General features: G+C 41.6%; 1 protein-coding gene across 1 annotated transcript in view; it reads left to right on the plus strand.

Annotated features, from left to right (window-relative positions):
- The window catches only part of CLIC6 (CLIC family member 6), a 49,333-nt gene extending 37,513 nt beyond the window's left edge, over window positions 1-11,820 (plus strand). Inside the window, exons 2-6 of the mRNA XM_006153920.3 lie at window positions 407-516; window positions 1,294-1,419; window positions 2,030-2,136; window positions 3,017-3,198; window positions 9,811-11,820. Coding sequence (XP_006153982.1) covers window positions 407-516; window positions 1,294-1,419; window positions 2,030-2,136; window positions 3,017-3,198; window positions 9,811-9,972 — 687 coding nt within the window. The 3' untranslated portion in view covers window positions 9,973-11,820. The remainder of the gene's footprint in view (window positions 1-406; window positions 517-1,293; window positions 1,420-2,029; window positions 2,137-3,016; window positions 3,199-9,810) is intronic.
- Window positions 11,821-16,613: the final 4,793 nt, after the last annotated feature.

Below are 16,613 nucleotides of genomic sequence, written 5' to 3' on the forward strand. Positions count from 1 at the left end.
TCAGCTGCTCTCCACACCTTTATATCTTCCAATTTTCCAGTTTCTGCCATAGAGTGCAGACATCCGGTATATATTGCCTTTCTTCTTTGCCTTTGGTAATGAAGGGAGTTCCCTCTTGCCATTCTGTGAACAGCTACTCAGAGGCCCAGCACGACAGGAAGTGGTGAGATGGTGGCGAAGAAAGAGAGAAAATGCTCCTTGCAGTGTGTGTGTACATCTGTGCTCTTTCTCTCTCCCCTCCCACCTCCACCTTGATATAGAGGCTGAGCAACATGGCCACAGAAGGATACTTACACTATCATGACCACTCATAAAAATTTATGATGATTTCTTCATGGGTATTGTGGTTTCTGGCATTTATAATTGTGGGACCAACTCAGATAAAGAACTGTTTTTCCACTTGCAGGCTGGTTATGATGGCGAGAGTATCGGAAATTGCCCATTTTCTCAACGTCTCTTTATGATACTCTGGCTAAAGGGCGTTATATTTAATGTGACGACAGTGGACCTAAAAAGGTAAGAAAAGGTTTCTGCATTACTTTTTAAAGATGTATTTAATAATTTCCTCCATGAGTGAAAGAGACAGAGAGAGATAGAGGGACAGACAGCACCCTGACAGGCTCTTGACACCATGATTCTATACCTATCCTCAGCCAGCCAAGGTCATATATGCCTGGAATACTCAAGGAGGTCTCAGATGCAAACCCAGAACCTTTCCATGGGTCATTCTCACATAGCATGGTGTTTGTATTTTGAGCACTGTACCACCATTTAGCCCTGGTTCTGCATTATTGAAATAACTGTGCCTAGTTCCCTACGCACACACATAAGCATGCACATGAACACACCTGGAACCTGTGGGTGATATCCAGAGAGGCCCATTGTCTGTCAGGAGCATGAACGTAAGGCCACACATGGGCCAGGCAGAGTAATTGCAGTATCAGATGGACTGCCACTGGAATAGAGGAGGAGGTAGCCTCCCCAGTTACTGGTTAGCATTGTCTCTCTCAGAAACATAAATCCTGGCTGATAACCCTGGGTAGGGTGAACTGTGTCACCTACTGTCCAAGAAAGGAGCCACAGAAGGGTGTGGTCATTCAACACATCATCATTAATAAATGAATTTAGTGTTCTCACCAGTGAGGCATTTCACAAATCCACAATCTACGTTGAAATTCTCAAGTTTTGTTTCTCTTAATTGGGGAAATTCATGCTAAAGTTTTGGAAATGAACCCAAATGCTTATGGCTACCTGCACACACCACTGCACACACTGATGTTTACTCCCACCCAGGAAACCAGCAGACCTGCAAGACCTGGCTCCCGGAACAAACCCACCTTTTATGACTTTTGATGGTGAGGTCAAGACGGATGTGAATAAGATTGAGGAGTTCTTAGAGGAGAAATTAGCTCCCCCAAGGTAGGCCTCATAAAACCACTGTTCACAACTCAGTTGTCACTTTCATTCCCTTAACAGACAATTCTAAAGCTCCTGGCTGTGTGGTTTGGTTTCCTGTGGCCTAGGGCGCTTACTTCCTTAGTCATGACTGTGGTGAACTGCAGGTAACGCAGAGTCAGGTTGGAAACCTTGAGATAGAGGGGCTTGGGTGTCACTGTTCTGCGCCTGCATGTGGCACTGAGCGTGTGAAGGCAGGAAGTAGAGAGGAGGTGGGTCGATTGTGTGTGGGTGAGCTGGTTCTTTGGTTGACTGCTGGAAGGGAAGGAGAGCGTGCCAGGAGAAAATGCTATGTAGTGTTGAGCCTGGAAAGGAACCTTCTTGTCCACCACCTTCATTTCACTAGGGAGGGAACTAAGACCAGTGAAGGCAGACGGAGCTCTATGTCCTGCTTCTCACTCCAGCACCTTTCCCCAGAGTGTGCTGCTTCCCAACCTTGATAATAAAAACAGATTAAGGAACCATTAAAATGGAAGTGAGCATTTTTATATCCATTCAGAGAACAACATTTTGCCCCATTTTATTTCTTAAATTAGATATTTATCTGTGACACGCCAATATTTAACTTTTCAAGGTACCCTAAGCTGGGGACCCAACACCCTGAATCCAACTCTGCCGGAAATGATGTCTTTGCCAAATTCTCAGCATTTATTAAAAACACCAAGAAGGATGCAAATGAGAGTGAGTACGCCATCTTCCCATTTCTGTTTCCATGTGGGCTTCTACTCTGCCTCTAGTGTGGCTGCTTAGAAGATCCTGAGAATTCTGACTCATTTCACAGAGGGTAGAGACTGAGTCTGGAAACTAGGAAAAGTACCTCCATCTTTGAACCTATACATACATTTCAAGAGATTGAGCACTTCTTCTAGTGGTTGGGAGTCTAGAAAATGACAATTTTAGAGAAAAATATTGACCACCTAGGTGTCTCCAGAGGCACTCTGGGAGGTGTTTTAAGTGATGCTTCTTCCAGGGCCTACCTCATAATAAGTAAGTTTTAGAAGGAGCAATATTATGTAGATAGTAGAATAATTTTCCAGGGAGGAGTAAGTCTTTAATTAATATATTCAAAATCCAAACTTCCTGCTATATTTTGATGATGTGTCCCTCAAAAGTTCATGTATTGAGCTTTTGTAGTGGGATTAAAAGGATGAAGACTTGATCCAGTTATGGTGTAGGAAAGTGAAGCTTCTGGGAAGAGATTAGTGATTAGGTGTTTAGGGCAGCATCCCCATGATTGCATTTACAAGGAGAGGAAATGAGGCAGGTGGAGCCCACATGAGTACAGACCACATTCTGTTTGAAGTTCTGCCCTCTACCTTTTTTTGATGACTTTGGACTTTCCAGCCACTAGGATCTTGAGTCAAATAAGCATTTATTATATAAATGACCCAGTGTTGAGTATTTCTGTTAGCAATGCCATAGCAGACTAGTCTACTTCCCGATGTTGATTGCGAAATGGCCTCATCTCAGGAAAGGAGGCAAACACCTCTTTTCATAGCTAGAGAAAAGTGACATTACCTTGCATAGTCCATCTTAGCAATTTCTTGCCTTTCTGTTTTAGTTTATGAAAAGAACCTGTTAAGGGCCCTGAAGAAACTGGACAATTACTTAAATAGTCCTCTGCCTGATGAAATAGATGCCTACAGCACCGAGGATGTCACTGTTTCTGGAAGGAAGTTCCTGGATGGGGATGAGCTCACCTTGGCTGACTGTAACCTCTTACCCAAGCTCCATATTATTAAGGTCTGGTTTTCCCTCTGACACGTGTTGAGTGGTTGAATAAGCTTTGTTTTATTTTGTTTTGACTTGTGCTTGGGCCAGATATTTAAACAATCTGAAATGTAGATTCTCAAATGAAAACTTCTAGCTTGTTTCTGTTTGAGGCTTATTTCTGTTCACCCCAAGTGTCAGATACATGGAGTGATGGGATTCGGATTCTTAAGAAGGGCCAGGAGGGACCAGCAGTTAGCGTAATGGCTATGTCGCTGGACTCCCACATAGTTGACCGCGGTTTGCGTCCCGGACCCGGTGGCTTAAACTCACGCGGGGCGCGTGTGAGTGCGTGCCCAAGATCCCGAGAAGAGAATGAAGGAGAAGGGATTGTGGCGTGACCATCCCCCCTGGGGGTGATTTCTCGCTTTCTGTCTCTCTGTCTCTCTCTGTCTGTCTGGCGAGTACATGTGCCCTATAGCAAAAACCTCTCCAAAAAAAAGGAAAAAAAAAAAAAAGAAGGGCCAGGAAACTTGGCTTCCCTCTCACTCTTCTTCACTGTTTCTCTTTCTCATCCTTACCCCCATAGCCTAAAGAAAAGTGAATTGAAAGCAAATTGAGAAAAGCTCTGGTATTTAACATCTGAACCTTAGAATGATGCGTAGAATCTGGGAGTGCTAAAGTTTGAACTCAGTTGTTGGTGATTGTAAGGGTATATTCAGTTCTTTCTAGGGCTGACAAAGGCATGTCATGTCATCTCTTAACATAAACTCTCAATATCTGGGGAGCACCTGACAGCTCCTTGATGGGCCTCTGCCATATTTGGTGTTCTGTCTTCCCAAATAGTAGAAGGTGATTTGAGTCATGGGTCATATATTATTAGAATTTAAAGACTTCCTAGACCAGTGGTTCTGTAATGCTGGTAGGCCTCAGAATTGTTTGGAGAGCCTTTTAGAAATGCATGGCCCTAGCCTACCACCAACTTAGTACATGGTAAGTTCTTGGGTGACCTCTGGGATTCTAAGGCAGATGGTCACATAGTTGGACTCCTTTGCTGTGGTCTCTCTACAGTACTCTCAGCCCCTTTACTTTTACTTTCACTATCCGTGCTCCTTGGCCCTGAGAAGTCAAAGAGTTCCTTAGGAAGTTACACATTAGGTTCACACAGTCCATGGGGGCAGATACTTCATTGGGCTATAGGGAGTCTAAGCAAGAGAATTATCTTCACCATACAGCATTAATTGGTACATGTTTAGTTCCTATGAAACTTAGGTAATTTAAAATTTCAGTGAGAGGGGTAAGCTTCAGCATGACATGACCCAGTCCATGGCTCCATCAGAAGATCTAGCAGCAGCAAAATCTCCAAAACCATTTAGCACTCAAAAGTACCGAACAGCTTAATGCACTTGCATGGTGGAGTATGTCTGAGAGGCGATGAAAAGCAATCAAAGGGAATCATGGTAATAAATGAGAGAGTAAGGGGTTTATTTATTTCCAATCATCAAACTCAGTGAAAACTGAAAAAATGGAGTACTAGGTTCATCTTTCATAAAACTAAAAAATGAATAAATAAAAAATGACATATCACCAATTAGAAAGCCAAGAAACTCCACCCAGGGGGAGACCCAATGTGTGTTTCTCTGTTTCTTTATGAAGTTCAGATTTCTCAGAAATTAATTAATACAGTCCTGAAATGCCAACCCAATGCTATTTGGTCGAAGGCTAGAATATATTGTGGGCCATTAGAGAGTAGTGACATCCCTAAGGGACCACAATTGAGCTACATTTCTAGGGAGGCAGAGTTGGAGGAGCCATAGAGAGGTGCCATATTTACAGGCAAATCCAAAGGAACAATCTGGAGAGGAAGTGGCATGGGAGAAGAAAAGGGAAGTGGCCGTCTGCTTTATAGCTGTTGAGCAGAAAAAGAAAGAAACTTCCAAGCAGTCAAGAGAAAGACTATAAATTGCCCAAGCCTCATTTTTAGTCATGGTAACCTTTTGCCTAATCAGTGAGGTTCAGAGTACAGGATGCCACAGCCCTATCTCTAACCCTAACCCCAGCCTTAATGCTAACCCTAGTCCTAATCCTAACTCTAACATGTCCCTGGGGCAGAGAAGGAAGTGATGTCGGCTGAGAGGGTGAATAGAGTAGCCCTCTACTTTATTTTTAAGCAAGTGGTAGTTCAATAGATCTATCTCATTAAAAGATGATTGACCATGGTTTATTACCTATTGATGATCACATGTATAGTATTCTCAACTGGACTGGTCTGAGAAGTATTTCATGTTGGGTAAACTCTTTTTGTAAGCCAAATGATATGTAGTGATTGAATGTTTAAAAAAATAATGATAATAATCTGAAAAAAATAATGAAAAGCTATCTGATGATGATGATGTGGATAGTAATGTCTTGACTGATATGCATGGTATTCCTACTGGAAAAAGAAATGTAATACACTATAAAGATATAAAGATTCACTGTAATATAAAAAATATTATGATAATGACATAAAATTTTAAAAAAAGATGACTAATAGTGGGACCAGCAGATGCTGTAATGGTTATGTTGCTGGACTCCCACGTAGTTGACTGCAGTTTGAGTCCTGGACCTGGTGACTTAAAACTCATGCCAGGTGCATGTGCATGCATGTCTAAAATCCTGAGAGGAGAATGAAGGGGAAAGGATTGTGGTGTGGCCATCCCCCTGGGGGTGAGGTGGATTATTTCTACATTTCCTATCTCTTTGGTGAGCACATGTGCCCTATAGCAAAAATCTCTCTCAAAAAAGAAAAAAAAAAAGCTCACTTAAAATAGCAAGACTCCAAGTGGGACCTCTGTATATGAATAGAGATTATTCATAAGGGCCAAGGAAAAAGGATAAAGAGAGGGAACAAAAAAGGAAAAAGACATATGGGAAATACATATATGATCAAAAACTGCTCCAGTAAATTAAAGAGCATTCTAGATAGAAATTACTTTGTAGCCTCAAAGAAAGGAAAGCAAACATGGATCTTTTGAGAAAAAGCCAAACACAAGATATCAAAAAATACTATATCACAAAGGGGTGAAAATAAAGCTGGCAGAGCTCAAGAAAAAAGGTAAAGTCAAACAAAATAATTTAAACCAGAAGTTCTCTTAGAGGAAGCAAGAAGCTGGAACCAACAGATGGCATAATGGTTATGTCGCTGGGTTCCCATAGTTGACCGTGGTTCAAGTTCCAGTCCTGGTGGCTTAAAACTCACACTGGGTGAGACCAATAGATAGCATAATGGTTACATTGCTGGACTCCCACATAGTCAGCCTGGTTCAAGTCATGGACACATGCTGGGTGCATGTGTGTGCATGCCCAAAATCCTGAGAGGAAAATGGAGGAGAAGGGATTGAGGCATGGCCATTCTCCCTGGGGCTGATTTCTCACTTTCTATCTCTCCAGTGAGTGTATGTGCCCTAAAACAAAAATCTCTCTCTCAAAAAAAGAAAAACAAAGAACAAAAACAAAACCAAAACAATAGAAGCAGCAGCAACAGCAGGAAGCAGCAGAAGACACTAGAAATTCATTAGGGAGGATAGGCCTGAGGAAAATCATCTGGAATGAAATGGAGAACAGAGACAGAGATGGTTAGAGAGATTACAGGAATGCATAACCAGGAACAAGAGAATAGGAAAGGATAAGGGGGAAATTCTCAAGGGGAAAATTATTATGAACTAATGGATGACTTGATCCTTTATTTAAAAAAAAAAAAAAAAACACGCCATATTTGGGAAAACATTGCCCCAGAATAGTGCATACCCTGAAACATATTTGATACATTATGGGGCACTGAGAGTGAAAATGAAACAAAACAAACTCTTTGGACATATTGACAATAACATTAATACCACCAGCAAAGCTATTATCATGGTACTTCAAAACGTTTGTGAAACAATGGAATCAAAGTACAAGTTTATTTTGGTGCAAAACATAATTTAAATTCATGCATTTTTTTCATAGTATACATTCTTCATGAATTCTTTGAAGACCCTTCATGCCACTACTACTAAAAATAATAAAGTAGTAAAGTTACCTGCATAGGGAATAAATTCAGACTGGCCTCATATGCCCTCATGACCATATTAACGTCAAGAAACAGGGATTTAACATCTATAGAGAACTCAGGGAAGGATATGTTAAAGTGCTGGCCTGAGAAAGCCAGTATACTCCTGCTTTAGTTTCTGTAAGCAAACCCCAACCTCACTTGGAAAACTGCTTCCTAAATGAGTTCCTGAGTTACAGCTAATCACAGTAGCCACACTTCAGTCAGTCACAGAAACAGCTGTAATCAATCCAATTATTTCTCTACCTCAGTTCCCTTACTTCTGCTTTCTTTTGTACATCATTTTGTCTTCCAGCACATAAGTATCACTTAACTAGAGTTCTTTGTAAGCCATTCTGGGGGCTACCCAATTGGAATCATTTGCTCAAACTCCACTAAATTAAATTGTCTGAAGTTTTTCTTTTAACAGATATACAACTTAAAATTTTTATATCTAAGCAAGTCTTTTTTTACCTGGGCTCCTGGAACTCAGTAAAATAAGCACTTGTGAGCCACTTGTAAAAACAGTATTGCTTTGAAAAATCATATTGTATGCTACAAAGATTTATGACATGAATGTAAACAAGAAACTACATAAAAAGAATTGCTGTATAATGAAATAATAAAATGATGGTCAAAACAAGGATTCAGAAACAGAGAAGGCGTGTCGTATAAAAAGACAGGCAATGAACAGAAAAGCCATTCAAATCTAAAAGGAGCACTGAGCTGTAGTGGAAGGAGTAGAGACAGAGTCAGAAGAGAGGGAACCTGAATGTTTTTATAGCCAGTGAAGTGGACGGGAGAAAGAAGAAATGGCAGGAAGTATAGATATGTGGATTTCCTCATTTGTAATTTTCAGGAGTCAAAAAATAGTATTTTAAGTTAGCAAATAATCATATAAAAATATAAAAATATAAAAAATCTATATTATTTGAAGTTCTATAGGAAATCGCTGTAAGAGTTAAAACTGACCATAGACTTTCTAAGTTACCAGATAGGGAAACACATACACATACACACACACACTCAGAAAAAGATAGAAAACAAAGTAGTATTAAATTCTGAAAATAGATTAAAAACAAGATTTCATCTATTCGAAGTATATACTTAAAAATTTACTCAGAAATATTCAAATAAGATGGCCAAAGATGAGCCAAGCAAAAAGAAAGCAAAATTCTTAACAGCAACACCGATCAGTTTGAATTCAAGTAAAAGGTGCTAAATAAGTTAGGAAGCTTTTTAAAAATAATGTGGTCCTGTTTTTCTGTCAGACTGCACCAATGACCACTGGTCTCCAAATCTGAGAAAGAAACTACAGATCTTCTAGTTTTGGGTCATTCTCATATTCCATTCAGACATCCCAGGAACCAGTGAACCAGGGAAGTAACAAAGCAGAATTGGCCTTTGCAGCCCTGAGTTCCTATTCCAGATTGAATTGTGACCTCTTCTCCCCCAACCCGAAATCCATATGTTGAGATCTTAGCCCCCAGTGCTTCAGAATTTGACCTTATTTGGAAGTAAGGGTAATTAGTTAAGATGAAGTCATATCAGAGCAGGTAGACCACTTCAGTAGGGCTGGTCTCCTTGCAAAAGTGGAAATGTAATACAGAGACATGCACAGGAAGGATTCTCTTTAAATATTGGAGCTAAGAGACTGCCAGAAACTAGGAACTGCCAGAAACTAGGAAAGAAACCTGCAAAATCGAAATGCAATTGTAGGTAGCCCACACGACTGCAGAATGAGGTCAGAGGAATCATGGCCCTGCTGGCGTCTCGATTCTGCACTTGTGGCTTCCAGAACTGTGAGAGGACACATTTCTGTGTAATTTGTTAGAGCAGCCCTAGGAATCTGATGCAGTCCCCAGTGTGATAGGCCCTCCTCTGTGACTAATGCCCTGACTGTATCCCTCCAGCCGGAGGAGACAGCTCACACTGTTGTACTTCTCGGGATGTTCACTCTCAACTGGTCTTTCCTCACGTATGCTCTCTAGGAGGGTAAGGATTTGTGCCTGTTTTGCTCATGAACCTATCCTCCTTACCAGATAGGCCTACAATTAATTGATCTACTCAATGGCAGAATGATGGAGATCTGTAGGAATGGCATACACATATTTAGAATTGCAGAAGGTAGGGCTCAGCAAGTAGGAAAAAGAGGGCACTTTACCAATGATCCTGGTGTGCTCTAAACTGAAGATTCATCATGCATCATCATGCACTGAATAATACCAAGCACTACCACAACAGAACACATGAAAAAAAAAATTGCAGGAAACAAGAAGAAATCCACCCAAAGATAGAGAACTCGTTCTAGTGGATCCCAAGGATCTTCTGTGGTGAATTGGTGGTCAGGGCTGTGTGGAGCCATTGTTCTGAGTCCAGAATCTCTATAATCTCTCCCACACTTATCATGGCCAACTGCAAAGTCAAAATGCAACTGTGGGTAGCCCAAATGACTATAGGATGATGTCAAGAGTAAGAGAATATGTGACGCACCTCTGAAAACTGGACTGTCTGATTTCATTGCTTGCGTTAGTGGGTTTTCCCTTTACTGATCGTTTCCTCTTTATTTTCAGATTGTGGCCAAGAAATACAGAGATTTTGAATTTCCTTCTGAAATGACTGGCGTCTGGAGATACTTGAATAACGCTTATGCTAGGGATGAGTTCACGAATACATGTCCAGCTGACCAGGAGATTGAACATGCATATTCAGATGTTGCGAAAAGGATGAAGTGAACCTAGGTGTTTCGTATCTTATTTCTCAGTTGAGTCAGCTAGGCTACAAAAAGTGTTCTATACATTTCCTTCCAGTAACCATCTTTTGTAAAAGAATGCCCATAATGTGATCCACTTGATGCCAAATGATGCATGGCCTTATAGTTTGTCAACTGGCTGGTGTATTGAGTATTCCAGTATCTGTTGTTATACACACCAATTACCCAGCTTGTGTTAACTTTGACATTCACTGACATCATGATACATGGTATTTAGGGCATGTGTTGTGCAATTTAAATTTCAAAGCAAGTTAGGTTTGTGTTCAATTCCTTGGAAAATATTGATCTGTCTGATAGTTTTCATAATCATACAGTGTCTTTTTCTCCTCTAAATTAATAGTATTTTTCACAATGAGAATACTTTTTATAATTATAAAATGATGTATGCTTTTTCATTATTGTAAAGCAATATCAGAGAGTATAAAGCAGAACACTTCAAATTTTGCTACACTTAGATAATTAGTGATAGCTTATAAGTGAACATCCTTACACATGCATTCACGCTTCACATAGTTTTATTTGAATATGGTATTGTGTTACTTTATTTTAAAGGACTAGTGTGGGGACCACTTGATAATGCCTCAGTCGTATGTACGGGGACTAAAACAAAAAGATTCATCACTACAGAGCTAGAGAGGAGGCTTGTGACTGGATTTTCAAAAGGTGGATATTATAGAGTCCTCAGATCTTTAGAGACCAGCAGGAACTAGAAGTGTGAACAATCTCTACTTTGACCTGTGAGGACTCCCAGAATGCTGCTGCCTCTGATTCCAGAAAAGGCAATGGGGGAGGAGAGTACTTATCTGTGTCTTTGGTTCCAGCTCCCTTTCTGTTACATTCTTTTGCCCCCTCCCCTCTCTCGGAGACTGCCTTCAGGAGCATTCCCAATGGCTGTATCTTGGACAGTGTCTAGCCCTGTGTTGACATGTGAACCAAACATACCTTGATTCCTTGTGATGGCTGCTCTCAGACCTGACAGTGAACTTCAGTGGTGATGACAGTGTGCCGCTAGCCAGGTTGTTGTTGGTCCTGTCCCCTCTATAGTCTCACGTAGAGATGAGGAAGGGAAAATCCAAGGAGATTAACTTTATAGTGACCGCTCTTGGGCAATTCTGGTAAATGGTCAAGTTAGGGAGGAAGTGGAAACTATTGACTCAAAGAGTTTCTGGTTTATCTGTGGTTTTTCCACCACCATCCTTGTAACCAGCCGCTTAGCACAGTTTTGTGTGTGGGCTGAGATGCTAGGCTCCAACCCGAAGCCTGGAAGAGAAAATGTGAGGCTGGTTAGATATTCATCAGGACCTCACAGAATCTAAGTGTTATCTCTTGCTCTGTGTTTCTTAACATTCACACATTTTGCAGAAAACTCTTTTAGAGTTTGGTATTGGCATGTGGTTGATGCCTAAATTTCCATTTTTCAAGTATACATCTGCTCTTTGGGCAATTCATATAAAAAGGTAAAATGCATTAGCAATGACTACCCTGGGATTTGGTAAAAAAAATTGGAAAAGGAAGCAAAATCTTTTATCTAGTGGCAACTTATTCTCCTCACTTACCAGATTCCTCAGTTTTACCCCAGCACTTTGCTTTCTTTATCATCCATACATTTTTGTGTTGTGTTTAGCATGTGCTACCATTGGTCCATGTTATTTCATATCTATTTAGGAGTCAGATTTTTAAATCTAGTTTTATAATGTTGCATTTAAACTTGGTAAATGAGTAGACTACCAGATGTTACTACTGCTCACTTTGTATTTTTAGATGTTAAAATGATCTATATAAACTCTGTGCCTTAAAAATTAAACTACAAATGTTTAAATGGAAAGAATCTATTTATTTATTTATTTATTTATTTATTTATTTATGTATTTATTTACTTTGCATTCTCCATTTAAAGAAATAAAATGGACAATATGAACGTCTTTAAAATGGTGAGAGTGGGAACCAGCAGTTGGCGTAATGGCTATGTCCGTGGACTCCCATGTAGTCGACCACGGTTTGCGTCCCGGGCCCGGTGGCTTAAAACTCACGCTGGGTGCGTGTGCGTGCGTGCCCAAGATCCCACGAGGGGACTGGAGAAGGGATTGGGGCGTGACTGTCCCCCCGGGGGGTGATTTCTCGCTTTCTGTCTCTCTGTCTCTCTCTCTCTGGCGAGCGCATGCACCCTATAGCAAAAACCTCTCCAAAAAAAAAAAAAAAAGTAGAGTAAAGTTGAGCCAGAGAGGGCTCAACAGGTGGCATAGTGATTAAAACACTGGACTCCCACGTGGTCGATTGTGGTTTAAATCCCAGACCCAGCAGCTTAAAATTCATATCGAGAGTGTGTGTGGGTGCCCAGAATCCTGAGAGAGGAGAATGGAGGAGAAAGGAATGCAGTATGGCTACCCTTCTGGGGGATGGCTTCTTGCTTTCTGTCTCTCTGACAAGTGCATGTGCTCTATAGTAAAAATTTCTCAAAAAAATTTTTTTTGAACCAGGCATTATCAGTAGTAGTTAAATTAGGTATAATCTATATTTGAATTGTGAATCACCAAGACATCTTAACAGAGACTTAATGAAGCCTGAAATGACATCTGTCCCTTGTCAGGTGGCTGAAACACTGAGTTGTATAAGGCAGCTGATTCCAAGCTGCCTTCCCCAGTCTCACCCCACTCCCTGCTCTATCTCTAACTCTGTCCCCAGCCCTGCCCCACACTCTATGATCCCTAAAAGCTACACATATGTGAAGAGGTGAGAACAATCCAGGGCTGCATGAAGATTTAACATTTTTATTACAGTGCTATTTTTTTAAAAGAAAATGCATTTGTTCTCCAAAACATGTCATGAAGATTGCATGTATGGACAAATGGCAAAAGAATCCCTCTCTGAGGCTGGCTATGTAAGTTCTCTGAATGGAGGGCTTCCCATTCTTGCTTCTAGTCCAAGAAGTCTGACCATTAGGAAAAAGAGTTTTACATCTGAATACAGAATCTTCCAAAGTTGGCTGGAAAAGAGAGCATTACCAGGTTATACTTCCTATACACTGCCCAGCAAGTGGGGAGGGCATGCTGGAATGTAGCCCAGGAAGGGACTCGGAACCGGAAGTCTCAATAATTTCCAGTCTATAGGTCCATCTCCAGGAATTGAATGTATGCACAAGTCCTTTGTACCACAGATAGACACGCAACACACACACTACATATAAATAAATACACTGATGCACACACATACACTATCACACACACACACACACACACACACACACACACCACTACAGGATGAGCTTAGGTACCCATTCACCATCTTCCAGTAGTGACTAGTAGCCCAATTTTAGCAAAATACTATTTACTTCTCAGTCCCCACTTTCACTGGTTCATAGTTATGCCTTGGAAGAATTTTAGAAGAAAGGCTTTTTAAATTTGATGTTGTTATTATTTTTTTTAACAAGAAAGCCCCAGCTCCAAACTCTTCTTTTATAGTTAAGAGAACCAAGATGTGGATAATTCTAAGAATATATAATTCACAAACTCAAATACCTAAAATGAGTTGATTAGATGATATCTGTTTACATCACAAAAGGACTTCTTTTTCCACATGGTGACTTAATTCTGAACTCTTCTTTACAGCCAATTTCCCTTCAGACACCTGAACTTTGGTTTAAAATGCAAACACATTTTGAGGCATGCCCACTTTATAAAATGGAGGTGGGAGGCCCCTGGTCTCCTGCACTATTCACTGGGGCCACTGGTGATTAATGGGCAGCCAAGAAGCCCTTCCTGCTCCTGGCCTTGAGCTCAGGGACCTGAAGGGGCAGGTGCCTGTCTTCATTATCTAGCTGGTCATTGCAAAGGTTCTTGCTGAGTCTCTGAAAAGCCTTGTCTTTAGTCATGGAGATCCTGAAGCTGCCATTTTATGGTCCCAAACCTGTGGAGGTGGCCAGGTCAAGTCATACTCCAAAGGAAATTGTGTCTAGGAGCATGAAGTTATATCTTTGAAAGAGGAATCAATCTATTTAGGGAGCAGACCTGGAGTTGGGCTGCCAATCTGCTGTCCATTCATCCCTTTTTAGGACTAGCATCCACAGTCTGTTTTACCTTGACCTCCTAGCCCCCATGGCCCTGGCTGTTCAACCTAACCTAACAACCCCCTGGAAGAGAAGCCACTTTTCCTGATGACTCTTCTCACTCCCATCTCTTCTTCAGGCTTCTCATGGTAAGTGCTGTGGTGTACTCCTGGTTATGGACAAGGACAGCGGCCATAAGTGGCTGGTTCAGGACTATTCATGGTTCGACTGACCTGAAGGGCTCTGTTCGCTTACAAAGCCATCTTCCAGGTGACTAAGGCTGGCGCATCTAGTTAGGTCCCTTCTGAAGCTCTCACCTCCACATACATGCCTGTGGAAGTCATATGTAGTCCTTCAAGTCTTTTGGATCTCAAGGTCCAGAATAGTCCCACAAAGTTCCAGGTCCCAAAAGGAGGGGAATACTTCTTGTTTAGAATGTTCCCTGGTTTTGTAAAAAGGGGGATGATTATTCAGAGAGCACTGGAGTTTTTGTTTGCTTGCTTTTCTCTTTTTGTCATTAAATACTAACATGTTACTGGGCTCTTCCTTAGGAGGATTTTTGAAGTAGTACTGATATCTATAAACCAAAACGACATAATCTTCACTGTAGAGTCCTAAATCTGTCCCCTGATACTTTTTTTTTTCTTTTTTTTTTTTTGAGAGATTTTCACTGTAGGGCGCGTGCGCTCGCCAGACAGACAGAGGGAGACATAGAGACAGAAAGCGAGAAATCACCCCCCAGGGGGGATGGTCACGCCGCAATCCCTTCTCCTCCATTCTCCTCTCGGGATCTTGGGCACGCACGCACACGCGCCCGGCATGAGTTTTAAGCCACCGGGTCCGGGACACGAACCGCGGTCGACTACGTGGGAGTCCAGCGACATAGCCATTACGCTAACTGCTGGTTCCCTCCCCTGATACTTCTGAGATGTCTGGAGAATAATTTAATCTCAATCTCACTCTTCTCATCTGACAAATGGGAATGCTATCTCACAATCAGGAAGGAAGGAGGTGGTATACTTACATGTTCTCTGTAAATGCTGCAATGGAGCTGGCTGTATACAAATTAATTTTTCTGATATTTGTTATTTGGTGTGTGAAAAGACAAAATTACAACAAATTGAAAGATCTTAATTGGCTTTTTAGTTGTGGTTCCCAAAGCAATACTTCATTCTATAAAATAGAATGAGTGTTCTGATCAGTTGAGCGGAGAAGTTTGACTTGATAGATAGTAAAGGGCTTAGGGAAGCAGAGTAGAGAACAAAAGTGGATTGGTCAATTCAAAGTTGCTTTCCTGGTAAAGGTTAAAGCAGAGGGGACTTCCTTATCATGCTGGCTAGAACTGGCCTGTTTGGGGATTTGACTGTTATCTCTCTCTCACCTTATTTCCTGAGAGGTCAGATAAACAACTTAGCTTGGGCTTGGTGGCTAGAACATCAGCATTAGAGACTCTGTGTTTTGTTTTGTTTTGTTTTGTTTTCTGGGTTGTTGGGCTTGGTGCAAGAGCTCAGTCCAAACCACTGGTAAATTTTATTTACCTGTAATTTTGTCCCCTGTAAATTTTATTTAATGGTCCTAAAAATACATTGTCAAAATGGAGAAGGCCTGAGTTTACAGGTCTGCAGGACCTTGAATCTTTCTCAAAGAGGTGGAGGGAAGTTACCCTCTGAATTTCTGATCGCATGTGTCAAAGTATGATCTGCAGGCTGGAGGCCACTAACTGCTTAACTGCCCCCTTTGGTGACCACTGTGGGCTGCCTAGGGCTGGTCTAGTTGAGGGTCAGGCACAGGGTGAGCTGAGTGGGCTCTCTAATGGACTAACAGCTCTTTCAGGGCCCAGGGACTCTCTCACTTGGCCTGGAGACACTGTTTTCAGTTTAGGATATTTATTGGAGCCCTGAAAAGTAGAAAAGCAGATACATCAACATGAGTGGTCTCCCTAAAGCCCACCAAGGCCAGTCCCTCCTCACCACTAGGTGGCATGTCCTCCCAACCCCTGAGCCAAGTGTGCTTCACTCCATTTTCCACTGAAACTGGACTTCAGACAAGTCCTAGTTGGGTTGAACTTTCTGGCCTGCTGCAGACGTGGCCTTGGGGCTTCATCCAAACCTAGCCTAATCCTCTTGGTATCAGCCTAGATTGATCCACATGTCAGAGTGGCCTTTCAGGGTCAGAGATGTAAAGCATGAAATGACTGCTCATCTCAGCTCCAGCTTCCAGGAAGGCCACACCCTAATGGTCAGGTTGTATTTCCTGAAGTGCTAAAGAGTGTCTGTGGGAGGGGGCATTCCACTCTATCCTGGGGCTTTCTGTCTTGCCATGGAAGTACATTGTGAGATGAGAGGCTTCTTGTCATTCTAAATCTAACACAATTTATCCTTGCTATTCCTTTAACCATTTTCTGTTTAGTGAAAACAGATAGGGTGAGTAGGGTGGGAAGAAGTGAACACTGCCTCATAGACTTCAGCAATTTAAAAGTCTTGGCATGACCTTCTCTTCTGCAAACCCATGAAGCCAGTGCTGCCTCCTGGAGCCAAGTGCACCAATGGTTCAAAGAGGAT

This window comes from Tupaia chinensis, unplaced genomic scaffold (genome assembly GCF_000334495.1).
Source record: "Tupaia chinensis unplaced genomic scaffold, TupChi_1.0 Scaffold000392_1, whole genome shotgun sequence".
Taxonomy (NCBI): domain Eukaryota; kingdom Metazoa; phylum Chordata; class Mammalia; order Scandentia; family Tupaiidae; genus Tupaia; species Tupaia belangeri.